Source organism: Pteropus alecto, unplaced genomic scaffold (assembly GCF_000325575.1).
Source record: "Pteropus alecto unplaced genomic scaffold, ASM32557v1 scaffold95, whole genome shotgun sequence".
In the NCBI taxonomy this organism is placed as follows: domain Eukaryota; kingdom Metazoa; phylum Chordata; class Mammalia; order Chiroptera; family Pteropodidae; genus Pteropus; species Pteropus alecto.
The window spans coordinates 22,265,453-22,282,840 of NW_006441071.1; the positions used below are offsets into that span (position 1 = coordinate 22,265,453).

Genomic DNA, 17,388 nt, shown 5'->3' on the forward strand with positions numbered 1-17,388 from the left:
ATTCTGGTGTTAGAAAATAAGTTTTAAATCTCTAAATATAGTATGGAAACGATTGCAGGTATTTGACTTTCTTTGTTAGAACACTAGCATTTACTTATTATAGAACCAATTGCTATGTCATAAAATTGATTTTCGAAGTCAAAATATCTAAATATTTATAAATATCTTCTGTAATAAAAGTGGGTTGGGTTCCTAGAATTTGAATAGACTTAAGTTCTGTCGTGAATTACAATTTATATATAACTGTTGTTTTTCTGCAAGTTTTAGTCATTTCAACCTGTTATAACTAATGTAATAAATGCAAGGCTGTGTCTCTATTTTGGATCATGTTTGTCATGAGATCAACCTGAAACAGTCCCAAATCTGGTCTGGTTTTATATGAGAATTTCTAGTCTAGTTTGATCTACTTTTCCTTCAAAGATTCTTAGAAGTTACAGCCATTTTTGAACTTCTCCTTAAGTGTACCCCCAATCCTCAACTGTGTGCAAGACCGCTACAGAATGAGTGCAAACTGGAAGTACTTGATAAATCTTTGCAGTATGGATTTTCCTGTTGAAAACAACCTGGAAATTATCAGGAAACTCAAGTCGTCAATGAGAGAAAACAACCTAGAAACTGGCAGAATGCCATCCAATAAAAAAAAAAAAAAAAGGCAGAATAGGTCCAGTCTCAAAATATTTAAGGCTGTTGATGCCAACTGATAGGTATTAATGGATCTGTCAGGAGCAACCCAGATTGGTAAAGATCTCAAGAAACAAGATCAAAAGCCCACCAACTACGGAGAGTTCAAAAATCATACCCTAGGTCTTCAACTGTGTTTTGCACCTTAATATACCTAAGAGGTAAAATGTTTATTGTAGGATATTCTAGCACATCCTCGTACTCGGCTTTAAAAAGAAAACTGGCATTAATATTAGAGACTACAGGTTTCGTATAATACTTCCTTTCTCTCTGATTGGCCCACTTCGTTTTTGTTTTAAATATCTGACCTCAGCAAAGGGGGGACAGTCTTTGAGCCTGAGAAGATGTCATGAAAGTCTATATTTATATGTATCATTTCTATTTTTCTTTTAGTTCTCGTCTTCACTTCAAGATGCCTTTGTGCTTCTCATAAGTGCAAACTGACAACACTCAAGGCCACGACAGAGGGAAAATCATTACTACTGGAAGCCTAGAAGCCTGCCCTTGATAAAAGAAAGACCCTGATTGTTGTTTGAAATGCTGAGGAAGTTGCTGCGGAGGAGACTTTTTTCTTATCCCACTAAATACTACTTCTTGCTTCTTGTTTTTTCCCTAGTAACCTTCTCTGTTTTAAGAATTTATCAAAAGCCTGAATTTGTCAGTGTTGGACATTTAGAGCTGGTTGGAGACAATCCTAGTAGTAATATTAATTGCACCAAAGTTTTACAGGGTGATGTAGATGAAATCGAAAAGGTAAAGCTTGAGATTCTAACAGTGCAATTTGGAAGGCGCCCTCGGTGGACAGCCTATGACTATATAAACATGACTAATGATTGTACTTCTTTCATCAAGAAGCGCAAATATATTGTAGAACCCCTTAGTAAAGAAGAGGCAGAGTTTCCAATAGCATATTCCATAGTGGTTCATCACAAAATCGAAATGCTTGACAGACTCCTGAGGGCCATCTACATGCCTCAGAATTTCTATTGCATTCATGTGGACAAAAAATCAGAGGATTCCTTTTTGGCTGCGGTGATTGGCATTGCATCTTGTTTCAATAACGTCTTTGTGGCCAGTCAGCTGGAGAGTGTGGTATATGCATCATGGAGTCGAGTCCAGGCCGACCTCAACTGTATGCAGGACCTCTACAGAATGAGTGCAGACTGGAAGTACTTGATAAATCTTTGTGGTATGGATTTTCCTATTAAAACCAATCTGGAAATTGTCAGGAAACTCAAGTCATTAATGGGAGAAAACAACCTAGAAACTGAGAAAATGCCATCCAATAAAAAAGAAAGGTGGAAAAAGCATTATACAGTTGTTAATGGAAAGCTGACAAACACTGGGACTGACAAAATGCAACCTCCTCTTGAAACACCTCTGTTTTCAGGCAGCGCCTATTTCGTGGTCAGTAGGAATTATGTGGAGTACGTGCTAGAGAATGAAAGAATCCAAAAGTTTATGGAGTGGGCAAAAGACACATACAGCCCAGATGAGTATCTCTGGGCCACTATTCAGAGGATCCCTGAAGTCCCAGGCTCACTGCCCTTAAGCCATAAGTACGACATGTCCGACATGCATGCAATTGCTAGGTTTGTCAAGTGGCAGTACTTTGAAGGTGATGTTTCCAAGGGCGCCCCCTACCCACCCTGCAATGGTGTCCATGTACGTTCCGTGTGTGTTTTTGGAGCAGGTGACTTGAACTGGATGCTGCACAAGCACCACTTATTTGCCAACAAGTTTGACACAGACATCGACCTCTTTGCTATCCAATGTTTGGATGAGCACCTGAGACATAAAGCCTTGGAGACATTGAAACACTGACCATTCATTGTAGGCAACTTTAGATAATAAAAATGCTACACGAGATGTACCCCCATCTGATTCTTCTGCCCTGTTAATAAACATCAGGAAAACTGTAGGAGGTGCTCTTTGGACCAGGGACTTGAACTCTTTATGTCTGAGAAGCTACATGGTTCTGCAAAGCACATTCCGTTGGAAAGTCTATAGAATTAAATGTTGACTTAGAGTTAACATGAGGCCAGGTTGCGAGGCATTGTAGGGAGAGATGGCCCAGGCGGCCTGGGAAGAGTCCAAATGCAAAAGAGCTCAGGGACTTAACAAAATGGTAAGATTTGACCTGTGCCAAAATTACTTTGAGAGCTTTAAATATGACAGTTTTCTTGCTTGGAATAAATTTACAGCAACAACTAATCATAATGATGTAATTTATATTGTAGGTTATATTTGTTGAATAAGAAATTTGACTTTAAATGATTCTTGTGAATAATTTACTTTCTGCTGTAACATTGTGTTGTGTAGTGTATCTGTGTATGTCATCTCAGGGAACTTGAAAAAAACAGGCTTGACTGAACATAAATGTTTCTGACTTGTTTTTGCTTCTACCAGTGTACATGTTTTTAAAAATAACAGAAAGGGACATTTCTAGTTTAGTTGATTCTATGAATCATCTTAGATTATTAGAAAAGGTATCTTAGATTATTAAAAGAATTAAGATATCTTTATTATCATAGTTTCTATAATACTCAGTTTTCCAAATATTTATCTCTTTACTTCTCCCAGTCTCCCCAAACCTCCCTATCAAGCTGTATAAGAACTTGTTTTCATAGTGCCCCACATAACTGCCTCAGTTCTCTTATATGACCCAATTGACAGTAATTAATGCAGAGAACTAAGAAAGAGTGAAGTAGGTACGGAGAGGGGAGGAGAAGGAGTCATATTTAGACAGTTTTTGAGGCTTGTAATGAGTATTAAAATCCAGTGATTGGCACTATTCCTAGAATTTAAGGCCATTGCTCTTTCCTTGTGTCCAACCTCCCAGGGTCTTGCATCCTGATGTGACCTGTGTCCATTTGAAAGGAACAGGCTTCTGCTGTCCTTGCTTCTTCATGTTACCTGCCCATTGGTTGGTCCTTAGCCCTTGGTTTTAAGTTTCCTTCTCTCTCAGAATGTATGAAGAGGGAAGAGGCATGCTGTTCCGAACACATGGTGTACCTAAAGGCCTGGGAATCCAAAAGGGACCCTTAAGTTTGAGACAGATTGTTTCAGTGTTGGTATTATTCACAGCATGTGGTTTTATTCTACTTTTCCCCCAAAAGAAAGATGATTTGAGGTTGCTATGCTATTGTTTCATTTCATCTCAAAGTAAATGAATATTTAAAAAACAAAAACAAAAACCTTGCCTTTTTGCTAATACTATTTAGCCAAAGATCTAAAAGGAAATGTGAAGCTTTATCATTGAGCTGAGACTTTAAACTAAACAAGGATCAAAACCATGTGCTTTATTTTTAAAGCATAGGCAACTTAAGTGGTACATGAGAAATTCATAATATCAGACAGTTTTCAGGCCTTCAACTGAGAAAACATTTTTATTCCTCAAAATTAGAAAACATTTTCATTTTATGGAGAGCTTTGTTATACTCATTCTTCCTCATGAAAGTTTTGTTTTTTAAAATATTATCATTTGTAAACCTGCAAGTCAATGGATTGCTGTGTTTTGCATGATTTGATATGGCAGCTTTGAAAACTCAAGAGATGATGTCAATGAGGGTGTTATATGCTTAGTGTTCCATCTCTATTGCTTTCTAACCCAGTGCATTGTTTTAATGCATGTCAGATATTTCTCTCATTCTTTTAGCAGAAAGATTTTACCTATAAGATAGGGCATTTTTTTTTTTTTACCCCAAAACACTGTGAGATTCAGTGACATGTACTTTATGTCCATGACTTGTATTTTTACTTCATTCATGGTGTCTCAATTTATGAACATATTTTTCATTTTTCTGTTGAAAAAAATGCAAATCAACAGGAAAGTTAAAAGCAATAGTACAGAGAACGCCATATAACTTTCACCTGGAGTGACTGGTTATTAACATAATGTCCCCTTTACTTTAAATTGCATGGATTTTTGAATTAGGAAAATCAAAAATAAAAAAAAAATTTAGTTTACATATGTCCAAAGTTGTCATTCATTTCAACACTCTGTAGTTTGGTTGCATCCAATTTACATTTAAATTGGCAGGTTTTGAGGGATTTTTCTCCACAACAGATATAAAAATAGGACTTCAGAGGCCATTTCCTCAAACATCACATTAAAACTGGATCCATTACCTTCTGTGTAGCTGTGGTACCTCCTCTTTCTAGAATGGCACTTGTTGAGATGTGTCTGAACATTACCTTATTGCTAAGACCTGTTATAGGGATTATATAGAATTTATTTATCGGAATGCTTATTTTTATACCTTTCAGTTTAATTGAAAGCAAATGAAATTTATACTCCCAGGACAAGCAATTTGAAAAGTCAAAAAGTTGGTTTCCAGTGGAAGCCCATAGTACAATCAGGAGGTAGCAAAACACAAGTTATTTTGGAAAGATAAATTATTTAAATTGTTTCATATATGTCAGTTATTAAACAAATTTCTTTTTACTGTCATTTAAGATCTTTTGTAGGGAATTATTAGAAATTATTCACAAATCTTTAAACAAACTAATTTTTTGATGGAAGGATTATTCTAGTTAATGAAGTACTGCAAAAAGATTTAATATTACTTATTAAGGACAAGTTAACAAAAATTGTTCTTTTATAGACAATTACCTAGGCTCTTCCCAGCCCATGGTAGATAGCTATTCAGCCTTGCAAATGTGAAGTATTGTCTCTAAACCTGTTTTATTATCATTCGTCAAGTACAATTCACTTAAATGACATAAATGGATTTTCTTTTGTAGTTATTTGGGGAGGAGAAAGCCATGTTTCAGTTTATTTTATTTGTAGTATCAGCTGAATTGGACTTTTCCAATTGCTTAGGAAAAATAAAATTTCTCATTGTGTTACATATAAAATATATACAACACGGTTTCATGGAAAACGTGGTTACCTTAAGTTTTACTCTTGAATGTGGGCATGAATGCATTTGGAACATACCATATACCACCATTAAAATCAGCCATTCAGAAACCAATGCCTTATCTCCACAAACTTTTCTTTAGCTACCAGCACTCAAATATTAAATTTAGTAGTTGCTGTGGTACTTTGTAACCAACTAGTGTTGTTTGTGAATAGTGCTTAAAAATATAAGATTAATTCTCCAGGCAGAATAGTCTGTGAGGAAGAGGGTGTGGCAAGGGCAGAAAATTTAACACAAATTATACAAAAAGATTTGGACTAGGCACTGAGAAGAATGCAATTTTATAGCCAGTTGTGCGTTCTAGGTCATGACTAGCTTCAGCCTGTCTGCTGAGGGAAGAGAGCAGTTTTCCAGTAAGGTTTTCTACTCTGGCCACAAATACTAACAGTATCCATTACTTGCTGTGGTTTGCTTGTGGAGGGCACAGCTGACGGAAAAAGGAAGCCCCTCCCCATCAAATATTCTGTGCTACAGATGTCCTCTCACCTCACCTGATAAACCCTTCTGGATGCGCTTTAGCCCCATTTTAGATGAAACAGACTAGAAAGTAGAAAAAAACTTGATTGACCTCAGATCTTTCTCAAAAGCTTTAGAGCTTTACATATCCTTTATAAGCCTGCTTGTCTAAGATTTTTAATATCTGTTTTCAGGGCTTGTCATCAGAATATTGATTTAATATTTTTTGATGCAAAAAGACCCAAACTAGAATAACGTAGAACTATTGGGAAAGAAAAGACTTTATTACTGCAGATATGATTGTCCAAGTAAAAAGCTCAGGAATCTCATCTCAGAATTAATATGAAATAAGCTAATATCTCCAGATACCAAAAATTAATGGTTTTTCCATATTTAAGCCAAAAAGATAGTTTTAACATAATGAGACTACATTACCTTTCATCTTAGCAACAAGTTCTAAAATGCGTTGGAGGCCCAAGTCAGGCCTCCCCAAAATATCCCACTTTGGCATATTGATTACTTTGAAATAAAGTTGATAAGCAGCTGGTGCTAGAAGGGCACCCTGACCCTCCCTTGTCACCTGAATGCAGGTAATCTGTGTAAAAGGTTTCCTCCCCACACCTGAAGACCGCCCTGCCCCTTTAGGGTATTAAACAACTCAGAGCTGAAAAGTCTATATAATCAAATGATTATAGATATAAAATGAATTAGCCTTATAATAAATTCCCTCTTAAAACCATATATTAATTTTTAGTTCCTCATCCTGTAATAGTCCCATCTTGCCATTAAAGAAAGCAGGCAAATTTGATTCAAATGGGAATCAAATTTATTGATTTGTATGGAACCTAAACTCTTGTAATTCTTTGGCACCCTGTAGTCCCAAATTTGGCTACTGTTCTCACTCTAAGTTTTGCTAATACAGCCTGGTTTATAGTAAATGACCTCTACTCAGCTTTCTTTTCAATCCCTTTGCACCCCAGCTCACAATTTCTTTTTGTATTTACATTTAAACGGAGACAGTTAACATGGACTTGCATAGCTCAGGGATATTGTGAGTCTTTCTCAATATTTTTCTAAGTTCATAAAGCCAACTTAGATTCTATAACCTTTTCCTTAAGCTTCATGCTACTACAATATACTGACCACCTTTTGCTCTGTAATCAAATGGAGCAAGGAACTCTTAGAAATTCCCTCACTCTCTTAAAGGCACTAGCTGAACTAGGCCATAAAACCTTCAGATCTAAACTTCAATAAGTGCCGACAACTGTTATTTACTTAGGACATGAGATATCTTCGGGGCATTCAAAAACACCCTGAAACACCTAGAGTCAGTTTTGTCCATCTCTCTCACCCAAACAAAAAACTACCCACAGGTACATAAATTTTTAGGAGCAGCTAGCTACCGTCATCGATGGATTCCTAATTGCGCAGGCCTTGCTAAACCTCTGTATGCCCTTCTCCCAGAGCCTATTTCCTAGTTTTCAGGGGCATTAACCTCCTCTGAAGCCTTGAAATCAGCTCTGGCCATATCCCTCAACTAAGACAAACCATTATACAGCCATGAAAGTACTGGGATTGCTGTAAGCATTCTAGGACAATCTTTTGCCTCTCATATATGTCCTACAGCACATTTCTTGTGCCGAATCAACCCTATAGCATTGGACATGCCCCCATATTTACCTGTGATAACCACAGCTACCATCTTGATTGACAGGGCCAGTACTCTAACATTAGGCTCCCCATTTGTCTCTATGTTCCCCCTTGCTGTGACTACAATCTGCAAGATGATAGGATGCAACCTCTCTCCACACCTGTTACAGAAAACCAATGAACAGGCACTTATAACTAACCCCTTCATCATCTTGCATGGTTTCAATCCAGCTATTTTACTACTCCTTTTTGATAATGGAGAGCTCCACTCTATTCCACATGATTTGCCTTTGTAGGAAAGAAAAATGGTTTTCCTTCTACCCTTCTAAGTCCTTCTGGCTAGTCTAACAATCAAATTGGCATGAAACAGATTAATAGGAGAAAATAACCAAATGTAATACATATGTACATACTGGGCTTCCCTAAAAATACGGGACCTGTGGACAAACTGGGCAGTTGAGGCTTCTGTGCCATTCTGGACTAAAGAGAATGAGGCAGGAACCTGGGACTTCAGAGGGAAAGTAGGTGATTCACAGGTAGATGAGAAAGAGCAAACATTTGGTAAACAGATTCTTGCCAGACTTCCCACAAACAATGGGACCCAGAGGAGAGTCTAACAGTCTTTTCTAGGTTCCTCCCTATTTGACATGCTTAGTTGATATTATGCTAAAGTGATAGCTCCCTTACTCGAAGCAGATTTTTCTATCTGAATTCTTTTAGGCAGGTAAAAGGAGGGGACAAAGATTCCTTCTGAGTCTTTTGTTTCTTAAAAATAACCAGCTTAAAATAATCAATATCCCAAAAGGCATATTTTGGGGTGGCAAAACTCTACTTCGCCTCACCTTACAATAGATACGGTCTCAAAGCCACGAGAGGATCTTTCGGACATCTCTTTAGACAACTGAGACTTACTTTTATATTGTGATGACGCCTATAAATGGAATTTCCCAGGAAAAATCATAAATAGCTATGCTATAATTTTCCCCACATGAAATGCTGGGAGTATACCCTCTGCCAACTATAAAATCCGCCCAAGTGGCTAAACTCATAGCTCTTCCTAGAGCTTGCTTGCACATAAGCAAAAGGACAAACTGACACTATTTCCACAGGCTCTAAATATGCTTTTGGAGTCTGTCATGCTGTTGGCACAATATGGAAATCCCATGGACCCCTAACTTCTACGGGTACTCCTCTTGCTAACAGGCATATAATTGCTGCCCTGTTATAAGCTATTCTCCTTCCTTCTAACTTGGCTATTGTTCATTGTTCGCCTGAGGCTAAGGAAACTGGTACTTCATCTTTAAGAAATGGCAGGGCTGACAGAACTGCTAAATACGCAGCTCAAAACGGTCTCATTTTTTTTCTCTACTAATTTTTAAACCTGTCTTTATCACTCCCTGATATTCTTAATTACCAGGTAAATACCTCACAATCTGAAAAAGACAAATGGATACAAAAGTGTGCTGGACAATTACCATATATTTTATATATAGGGCCTAACAGACTTCCTGTAGCTCCTTTTTTTTTTTTTGACTTTTTGGCTTGTACTTATATCCTGCCACATGGGACATATGTGCAGACATGGGATAATTAAGGAACTAAAAGACTATTGGTTTTGCCCTGGAATCCACAAAATTTCTGACCAAATAATTTCCCAGTGTGCTGTTTGTAAATCTCACCAAACCTCTTGGAAGAAATCAATGTATTTCAAGAAATCTTCTCAAGCCCAAATGGATTTTATAGACTTGCCCTCAGTTTGGGCTATTCTCACTGTTTGGTGATTATTTGTGCTTAGTAGGTGAACTGAATGCCATCCAACTAGATGTGCTGATGCCACAATAGTGGTAAAGAAATTAATTACTGAGAATATTCCTCATTTTAGCATTTCTTTATGGTTTGAATCAGACCTATGAACTCATTTTACAGCAGAGATAAACCACTGCTTGCAAAAACTCTGGGGTACTCATTATATTTTAATACCCTATACCATTCTCAATCATTAGTGTAATGAAACAAAAATCTAGACATAAAAAGAACTTTAGGAGAGATCTGTGAAAAAAATGGACTTAAATGGCCAGAAACTTTGCCTCTGTCCCTTATAAAGATCTGGAATACTCCAAATAGGAAATATGGATTGACCACCTTTTGAAAGAATATTTGGACACCCAGTGCCTACTGGCATCTCTAAATCTTTCATTCCAGGATTAAATGAACATTATGGAAACGTAAGTGAACAATTTGGTACTATGACTAGCTATGTACAAGAATAAGTCAGTATGCTTAAAGTATATCGCCAATAGGTAAAAGAGGAATGGCCTCCACCGACGGACAAGACTGGCCATTCCTTTTGACCAGGAAATCAGGTATACATCGTGGTCTTTAGCACATGCACTGTCACCTCACTGTGAAAGACCTTAGGAGGTACTGCTAACCAACTACACTGATCTTAAGTAAAAGAAAAATCCTCCTGGATCCATGCAAGCCATGCCAAAATATACCCAAGCACCCTCACAAAAACTGGGAGGCAATTACGACAGGGCACCTTAAGGATTTTCAGGGCTAATTCCCGGGCCCTAGAAGCAAATGGCACCATGACATAAACGTCTTTTCCCAAGATCACAAATCAGAAATTTTGCTCTTACCTATTACCCTCTCCTTTAACCCACTCCTCAAACAAAAAACAAAAACAAAACAACAACAACAAACACCTTCTCATTAACAAACACCTTTTCCCACACTTATTTCTTTATTTTAAATTTTATTCAATTTCTTGGGGTGACATTGGTTAATAAAATCACATAGGTTTCAAGTGTACAATTCTATAATGCATCATCTGTATGTTACATTGTTTGTTCATCGCCCAAAGTTAAATCTCCTTCTGTCACCATATATTGACCCTTTTACCCTTATCTACCTCTCCCCTGCCATGCCCCTTTCCCTCTGGAAACCACCATACTGTTTTCCGTGTCTTTGAGTTTTTGTTTGTCTTTTTCGTCAGTTGCTTTCAGTTTTTTTAAATTAATTAATTAAATATTTTTTATGGCGACATTGGTTAACAAAATCTGATAAGTTTTGGCTGTACATTTTAACAGTAAGGTATATATATATATTTATAAATATAAATATGTATATTTATATTTATATTGTGTGTTCACCTCCCATAGTTAGATTTCTTTCTGTCACCACATGTTTGACCCCTTTTACCCAATCTACCTCCCCCTCCCCCCTCACCCCTACCCTCTGGTAACCACTAGTCTATTGTCCATGTCCATGAATCTCTGTTTGTTTGTCCTGTTCGTTTGTTACTTTTAGGCTTATATCCCACATATAAGTGATATGGTGTGTTTTTCAACTTTTTCTGTCTGGCTTATTTTGCTTAGCATGATTATCTCAAGGTCCACCCATGTTGTTGCAAATGGCAGTATTTCACCTCTGCTTCTGGCTGAATAATATTCCATTGTATACATGTACCACAGCTTCTTTAGCCAATCGTCTATCATAGAATTCTTAGTTTTTTGAGGAACCTCCATACTGTTTACTATGGTGGCTGTACCAATTTACATTCCCATCAGTAGTGTATGAGGGTTCCTTTTTCTCTGCATCCTCTCCAACATTTGTTATTACTTGTCTTATTGATAATAACTCTAACAGATATGAGGTGGTATCTCATTGTGGTTTTGATTTGCATTTCTCTAATAACTAGCGAAGTTGAGCATCTTTTCATGTATCTGTTGGCTATATGTCTGCCTTCTTGGCAAAAGTGTCTGTTCAGATCCTCTGTTCATTTTTAAATTGGATTTTTTTGGTTTGTTTTTGAGTTGTAGGAGTTCTTCATCTATTCTGAATATTAGCTCCTTATCAGAGGCCTTGTTGGCAAATATATTCTCCCATTTGGTTGGTTGCCTTTTTGTTGGTTTCTTTTGCTGTGCAGAAGCTTTTTAGTTTGATATAGTCCCATTCATTTATTTTTGCTTTTATTTCCCTTGCCTTTGAGATCAAATTCATAAAACCTCTCTTAAACCAAGGTCCATGAGTTTAGTACTTATGTTATCTTCTATATATTTTATTGTTTCAGGCCTTATATTTAGGTCTTTGATCAATTCTGAGTTAATTTTTTGTGTATGGTGACAAATGACAGTCTAGTTTCATTCTTTTGCATGTGGCTTTCCAATTTTCCCAGCACCATTTATTAAAGAGGCTCTTTTCCTCCATTGTATGTTTTTGGCTTCTTTGTCAAAAATTATTTGCTCATATATGTGTGGGTTTATTACTAGGCTCTCAATTCTGTTCCATTGGGCTGTCTGTCTTTCTGCCATTACCATGCTATTTTGATTATTGTCACTTTGTAGTACAATTTGAAGTCAGGGAGTGGGATACTTCCAGCTTTGTTCTTTTTTCTTAGGATTGCTTTGGCTATTTGAGGTCTTTTGTGGTTCTATAGAAATCTGATGATTTTTTGTTCTATTTCTTTAAAAAAAAATGCCATTGGGATTTTTATGGGGATTGCATTAACTCTGTATATTGCTTTGGTTAATATGGCCATTTTAACTATGTTCATTCTTCCAATTCATGAACACAAAATATCCTTTCATTTCTTTGTGTCTTATTTGATTTTTTAAAATAATATCTTACAGTTTTCAGTATATAGGTCCTTCATACCCTTTGTTAAGTTTATTCCTAGGTATTTTATTCTTTTTGTTGCAATAGCAAAAAGAATTTTTTTAAATTTATCTGAAATTTCATTGTTAATATACAGGAATGCAATGGATTTTTGCAAATTGATTTTGTATCCTGAAACTTAACTGTATTTGTTTATTGTTTCTAATAATTTTTTGGTGGAGTCTTTAGTATTTAGTGCATACTATATAAAGAATCATGTCACCTGCAAAAAGTGACTATTTTTTGAGATAAATAATATCCCAACTTGGATATTATTTATTTCTTTCTCTTGCCCAATTGTTCTGGTTAGGACTCTTCCACATTATTAATTATTTATTAGAAGGCTGAAAGGAGAGTGCTTATCTCTATCTATCCTACTTCCTCTCTCTAATTTTTCACCTTGGACTCTTTTTCAACCTATATCTTGCTCTTATTAGCAATCTTTTTTTCAACAGGTTGAGAGCAGACCAACTGGTATCCTCTTGTGCCAATTTACCAAATCTTTGTCAAACCCTTATCTATCCGATTGTTGCCTGTGTCAACATCTCAACAGTGCAAAAGAACCTGAACTAGTTAATCTTTGTTGTTGTTGATGTGAACACCTGGTGGGCTAAGTGCAGAAAATAGACAAACAAGAAGGTGTGATATACATGACAAGACAAATATCATTCTGCCTCCTTTTCTGGTGAATCCTTTGGGCCTGAGGAAAACTGTAGAAGCTCAAGGAATGTCCTTTACCCAGATGAAGTCTCTAGGTGCAAAAAATTTCCCTTTGCACTGAAAACAAACATAATACTGGATTTTTCCTGGGTGACTTACCAGGAAAACTCTGTGGTTCGATTCCACAGGTAGCGTCTTCAAACCTTCAAGGAGATTGGAAGTGACTCTAGCATTATCCTTTTGGGCACAAATTCCTGTCAAATCATCAAATGTTTTTGATGACTCACAAGCCATTCTTGTGTAATGTGTGGGTGTTGCAGCTGCTCTCCTGATTAAGCTGGCCAATACCACAGACCATAAATAGGTGGATCCAAAATCTGGATTTAGCCAGAATCCAGCTTTGTGGCTGCCAAAACCAGACTACAGGCCTTTATACCACCTATTTTGCAATCTGTTCTGCTCACACAGATTGAAGGGCATGTGGAGATTGGAGATATATGGATAATGACATATATCATGAAATATTTCAGATCCTGGAAATTACAGAGTCCACTTTAACTTTGTCTGTAAACCACACTTGTCTTTTTTTTTTTTTTTTAATTTTATGTAGCAATAAAGTATATAAAGGGTTCCCACCTAAATGCTCAGGAGGATAGAGACTCGGATACCTGGCTCCTTCTGTTGCTAAATACTCTACCCTAAATGCTAGCCAAATACAAATTTGGGCTCCTTTGTTCACAAAGTTGTGCCACATAAACATGCCAGTTGAGAAATCACAGAAAATCTGCTGGGATATCATAGTTCCAAGTTTTTTTCAGCTTGAAGGTCTTATTCTCCAGCTTTGGAGATTATGAATTGGAAAAAGTGATCTTAATTCTCTCCATGATAATGGAACAAGAGTTCAACACCACTATGCAAACTTTGGGAATACTCCCTTCAGAAGTTAACAGCTTAGCCTCTATTATACTCCAAAATCATCATGCTCTAGATACACTAAATGCCCAGCAAGGGAGAGTTTAAGCAATTATTGCTGGAAAATGCTGTTTCTTTGGAAACCAAATGGGACAAGTAATATCTAACTTAAATCTGTTAAAAGAAAAGAATAATATTTTCCATCAAATAAATGAAACAAAGACATTTCATTGGACTGACATTTCCAGAAATGGGAACTAATTTAATGGAATGTGAAGAAAGGTGCTCCGAATAGTTCTTTTCTATTTATTCACCCTCATTCTAATCTATGTTCTTTTTCCTTTTTGCAAATCTCTTACCACTTAGCTTTTAATCAGTTTTCTCTCTCCACAGCCACCAGCCCAGCTTTTAATATATGAAATTCCTAGGGAAGTTTCAGAGGAGTGAACTGTCAGGGCCCAAGAGAAGGTGCCCTATAATATCCCACAATGGCATATTGAGTATTTTTTTTTTTTAACACCTACAGCTCCTAGTATTCCTAGGAGGTCTCCCATCCAAGTACTAACCAGGCCTAACCCTGCTTAGCTTCCAAGATCAGATGAGATTGGGCACATTCAGGGTGGTATAGTCGTAGACTCATATTGACTACTTTGAATCAAAGTTACTTGGTGCTCTTGTCTCCTTGAAAGCAGAAAATAAATCTCTTATGTGAAATAATTCTCCCCACACCTAGAAAACACCGCTTATTGCTAAAACGACTGAGTCAAAAAGTCTATATAACCAAATCTTTTTGCCTCTTTTTGAATTTACTACTTTGTTTAAATTCCTTACTACTGAATACCCAAACTTTGCTTAGATTCCTAATGAGCACTTTTTTCTGTTTTATCAATTTATTCCAAATTTATTGTTTCTTTGTCTTAGTAATATAAAAAGTGCCTAGTTCAATAATTTCTTTGAGCCTCATTTTATGATCTGAACATTGTATTATGATTCTCCTATGCACACATGTATTAGTATTCTTTTCTTATTAATCTAGTCTTGTGTTAATTTTATTACTAGTCCAGCCATAAAAGGGTAGGGCGAGGAGGAATCTCTACTCTTCCTCAACAAATGTGTGGACAAACTTAAGATGTGTGTGGGGCCAATCTATAGGAAAAAAACAGAAAACTTGTGTAGATGGTAAAATGCATTGTGCTTCTAGATGAGAAACATATCCCACCTTCCAAAATCGGTCCATCAGTTAAATGTTAGCCCAATTATATTCTCAAAGTGTTGATAAAATTGTTCTAAATTTCACCTGAAAGAAACAATATGCAAGAATAGCTAGGAATACTTTGAAAGAGGAAAGTAATGAAGTCTTGCAATACTAAATATGAAGCCATACTTCAAAGCTTAAAAATATTAGAAGTGTATTATTAGTTTACATTTGAACTCTCAGACCAATAATAACTCAGAAATAGATGTTAGTATATGTAAACTATTGCAAAGGAACCAACAGAACATAGGGAGGAAAGAAAGGATAAACTTATTCAATAAGTACTTATTTGAAAAACATTTATTTGTGTGTGTGTTTATTTATTTATTTATTTTGAAGAATGTTTAGATTATATTCTTGTATTTTACATCAAAATCTGGATGGATTAAGAAAGAAAATAAACTAAAAGAATATATCAATGACTATCTCTGCATGTGATGGAACTTTCAAAATAAAAGCAATGGGAGGATTCATTAAGGAACAGAGTATAGATTTAACTAAAAGTATCTATCTTCTGAATAAGAGAAAGCAAAAAGCCATTAGAATTGGAAAATTTGCCAACAAATTTTGAAAAAAGGAGGCTGAATACCTTAATATGTAAATTATTTATGCTAATATTTAAAATAGCTTTATAGAGATATAATTTATATACCATATCATACCATATAATGTATACCATACCATTCATCCACTTGAAGTACACAGATCAATGATTTTTAGTATAACCATCACAATCAGTTTTAAAACATTTTCATCACCTCCCCGAAAGAAGCCCTGTACCCTTTAGAGATCACTCTTTATTACCTCTCAATCTCCTTATACTAATACATTTTTAAAAAGCATTAAGATGCCAAGAGAAAAATGAATAAAGGATGTAAAAATTCAGAGAAGGTGAAATAAGGGAAGTACAAATGGCCAACATGAAAAATTGAAATTCAATAAAAATAATCTAAATTAAAACAATTTAATTTTTATACACCAAATTAGTAGGGGTTTTCGTCATTGTTGTTTTAATATTCATCCTCAACGCTTAAGAGACTATATTGAGAAATGCATGCTCATACTGCAGAAAAGAGTGTTAAAATCTCCTGGAAAAGCAGTTTGACTTCATGAAGAGCCTTTAAAATATTTAAATTTTTTGATCAATAATTCACTTCTTGGACAATGTCTTAAGGAATAATCAGAGCTCTGAATCCACATTTAAGCTCAATGTTTGTCAGATCCCTATTTATAACAAAATGTAAAATTACATAAATCTCTAGGAATAATTATGTACTTTTAAAATATACTTGATGTGGTATTATGAAATATTCTTACATTATGCCTAATGCCATGGAAAATTAGTATAGATTAAGTGAAGTAAATAAAATGGAAGACTACATGTAATGTGATTTCAATTCTATAAAAAGAAAGGATATTGAACACAAAGGAAAATTCAGAATTTCCTTGAAATATCACATCTTGATATTTTGATAGTGATTCCTGCCAGCTCCAAAAAAGTGTTGCTTGCCAACTACCTATGTGGAGCATTTTCCACATGTGGTTTGCCTTTGGGAGTCCTATTAAGACTCCTCGCTCGCAGCCATTACTTGGGGAAAGAAGAAGTACTGCTTTCTCTCCATCCCTCTTACACCGACACCAATGTTTTTAGATTTAAGCTTTGGCGTTTAGCGATGTGTCCTGAGGCCTTAGACTGTAGGTAACTCCATAAAATACTCCAGTTGTATACCCTGGGTGGAGAGAACTCTTTGCAGCTTTAACCTGAAAAATAATTTAACCAATTTTATAAAGAACTGTCGACCTGGCTTCAAGATCTCAAGATGCTTAGATTGACAGCAGATTTGCCTCTAGCTCCTTAGAGTCTTTATATGGAATTTCATTTTCTGATACCAAGTAAATGTTAATTTAATTGCTTGTTAAAGGTGAGAATGGTCTGGTTCTTTCAGCTGCATGCCAATGCAAAAACAGACGTTACCTTAGCAGGAGGACTTGAAAATATTCGTACTCTCTGGTAGCATCATTCTGAACATCTGACCATGGGAGTAATTTTGATGAGCAATATTGGTGCAGGAGGAAGTCTCGTTTAACTCAAGAATTTTGTACATTTCATGTGAAGGCTCTTTAAGATTAGCCTTTAAGAAGGTCTTTAAACTAGCTGGGAAACAGAAACCAATGTTTTCTTAAGGAAAA

General features: G+C 36.0%; 1 protein-coding gene and 1 pseudogene across 3 annotated transcripts in view; one reads left to right on the forward strand and one right to left on the reverse strand.

Moving 5' to 3' along the window:
- Positions 1 to 3,074, forward strand: part of GCNT1 (glucosaminyl (N-acetyl) transferase 1, core 2) — a 29,104-nt gene extending 26,030 nt beyond the window's left edge. For all 3 annotated transcript variants that reach the window (XM_025051453.1, XM_006918452.3, XM_015594558.2), the window contains one exon: positions 1,075 to 3,074. In XM_025051453.1, coding sequence (XP_024907221.1) covers positions 1,219 to 2,505 — 1,287 coding nt within the window. In that variant the 5' untranslated portion in view covers positions 1,075 to 1,218 and the 3' untranslated portion in view covers positions 2,506 to 3,074. The remainder of the gene's footprint in view (positions 1 to 1,074) is intronic.
- Positions 3,075 to 14,460: 11,386 nt separating this feature from the next.
- LOC112485175 lies at positions 14,461 to 14,579 on the reverse strand (annotated as a pseudogene).
- Positions 14,580 to 17,388: the final 2,809 nt, after the last annotated feature.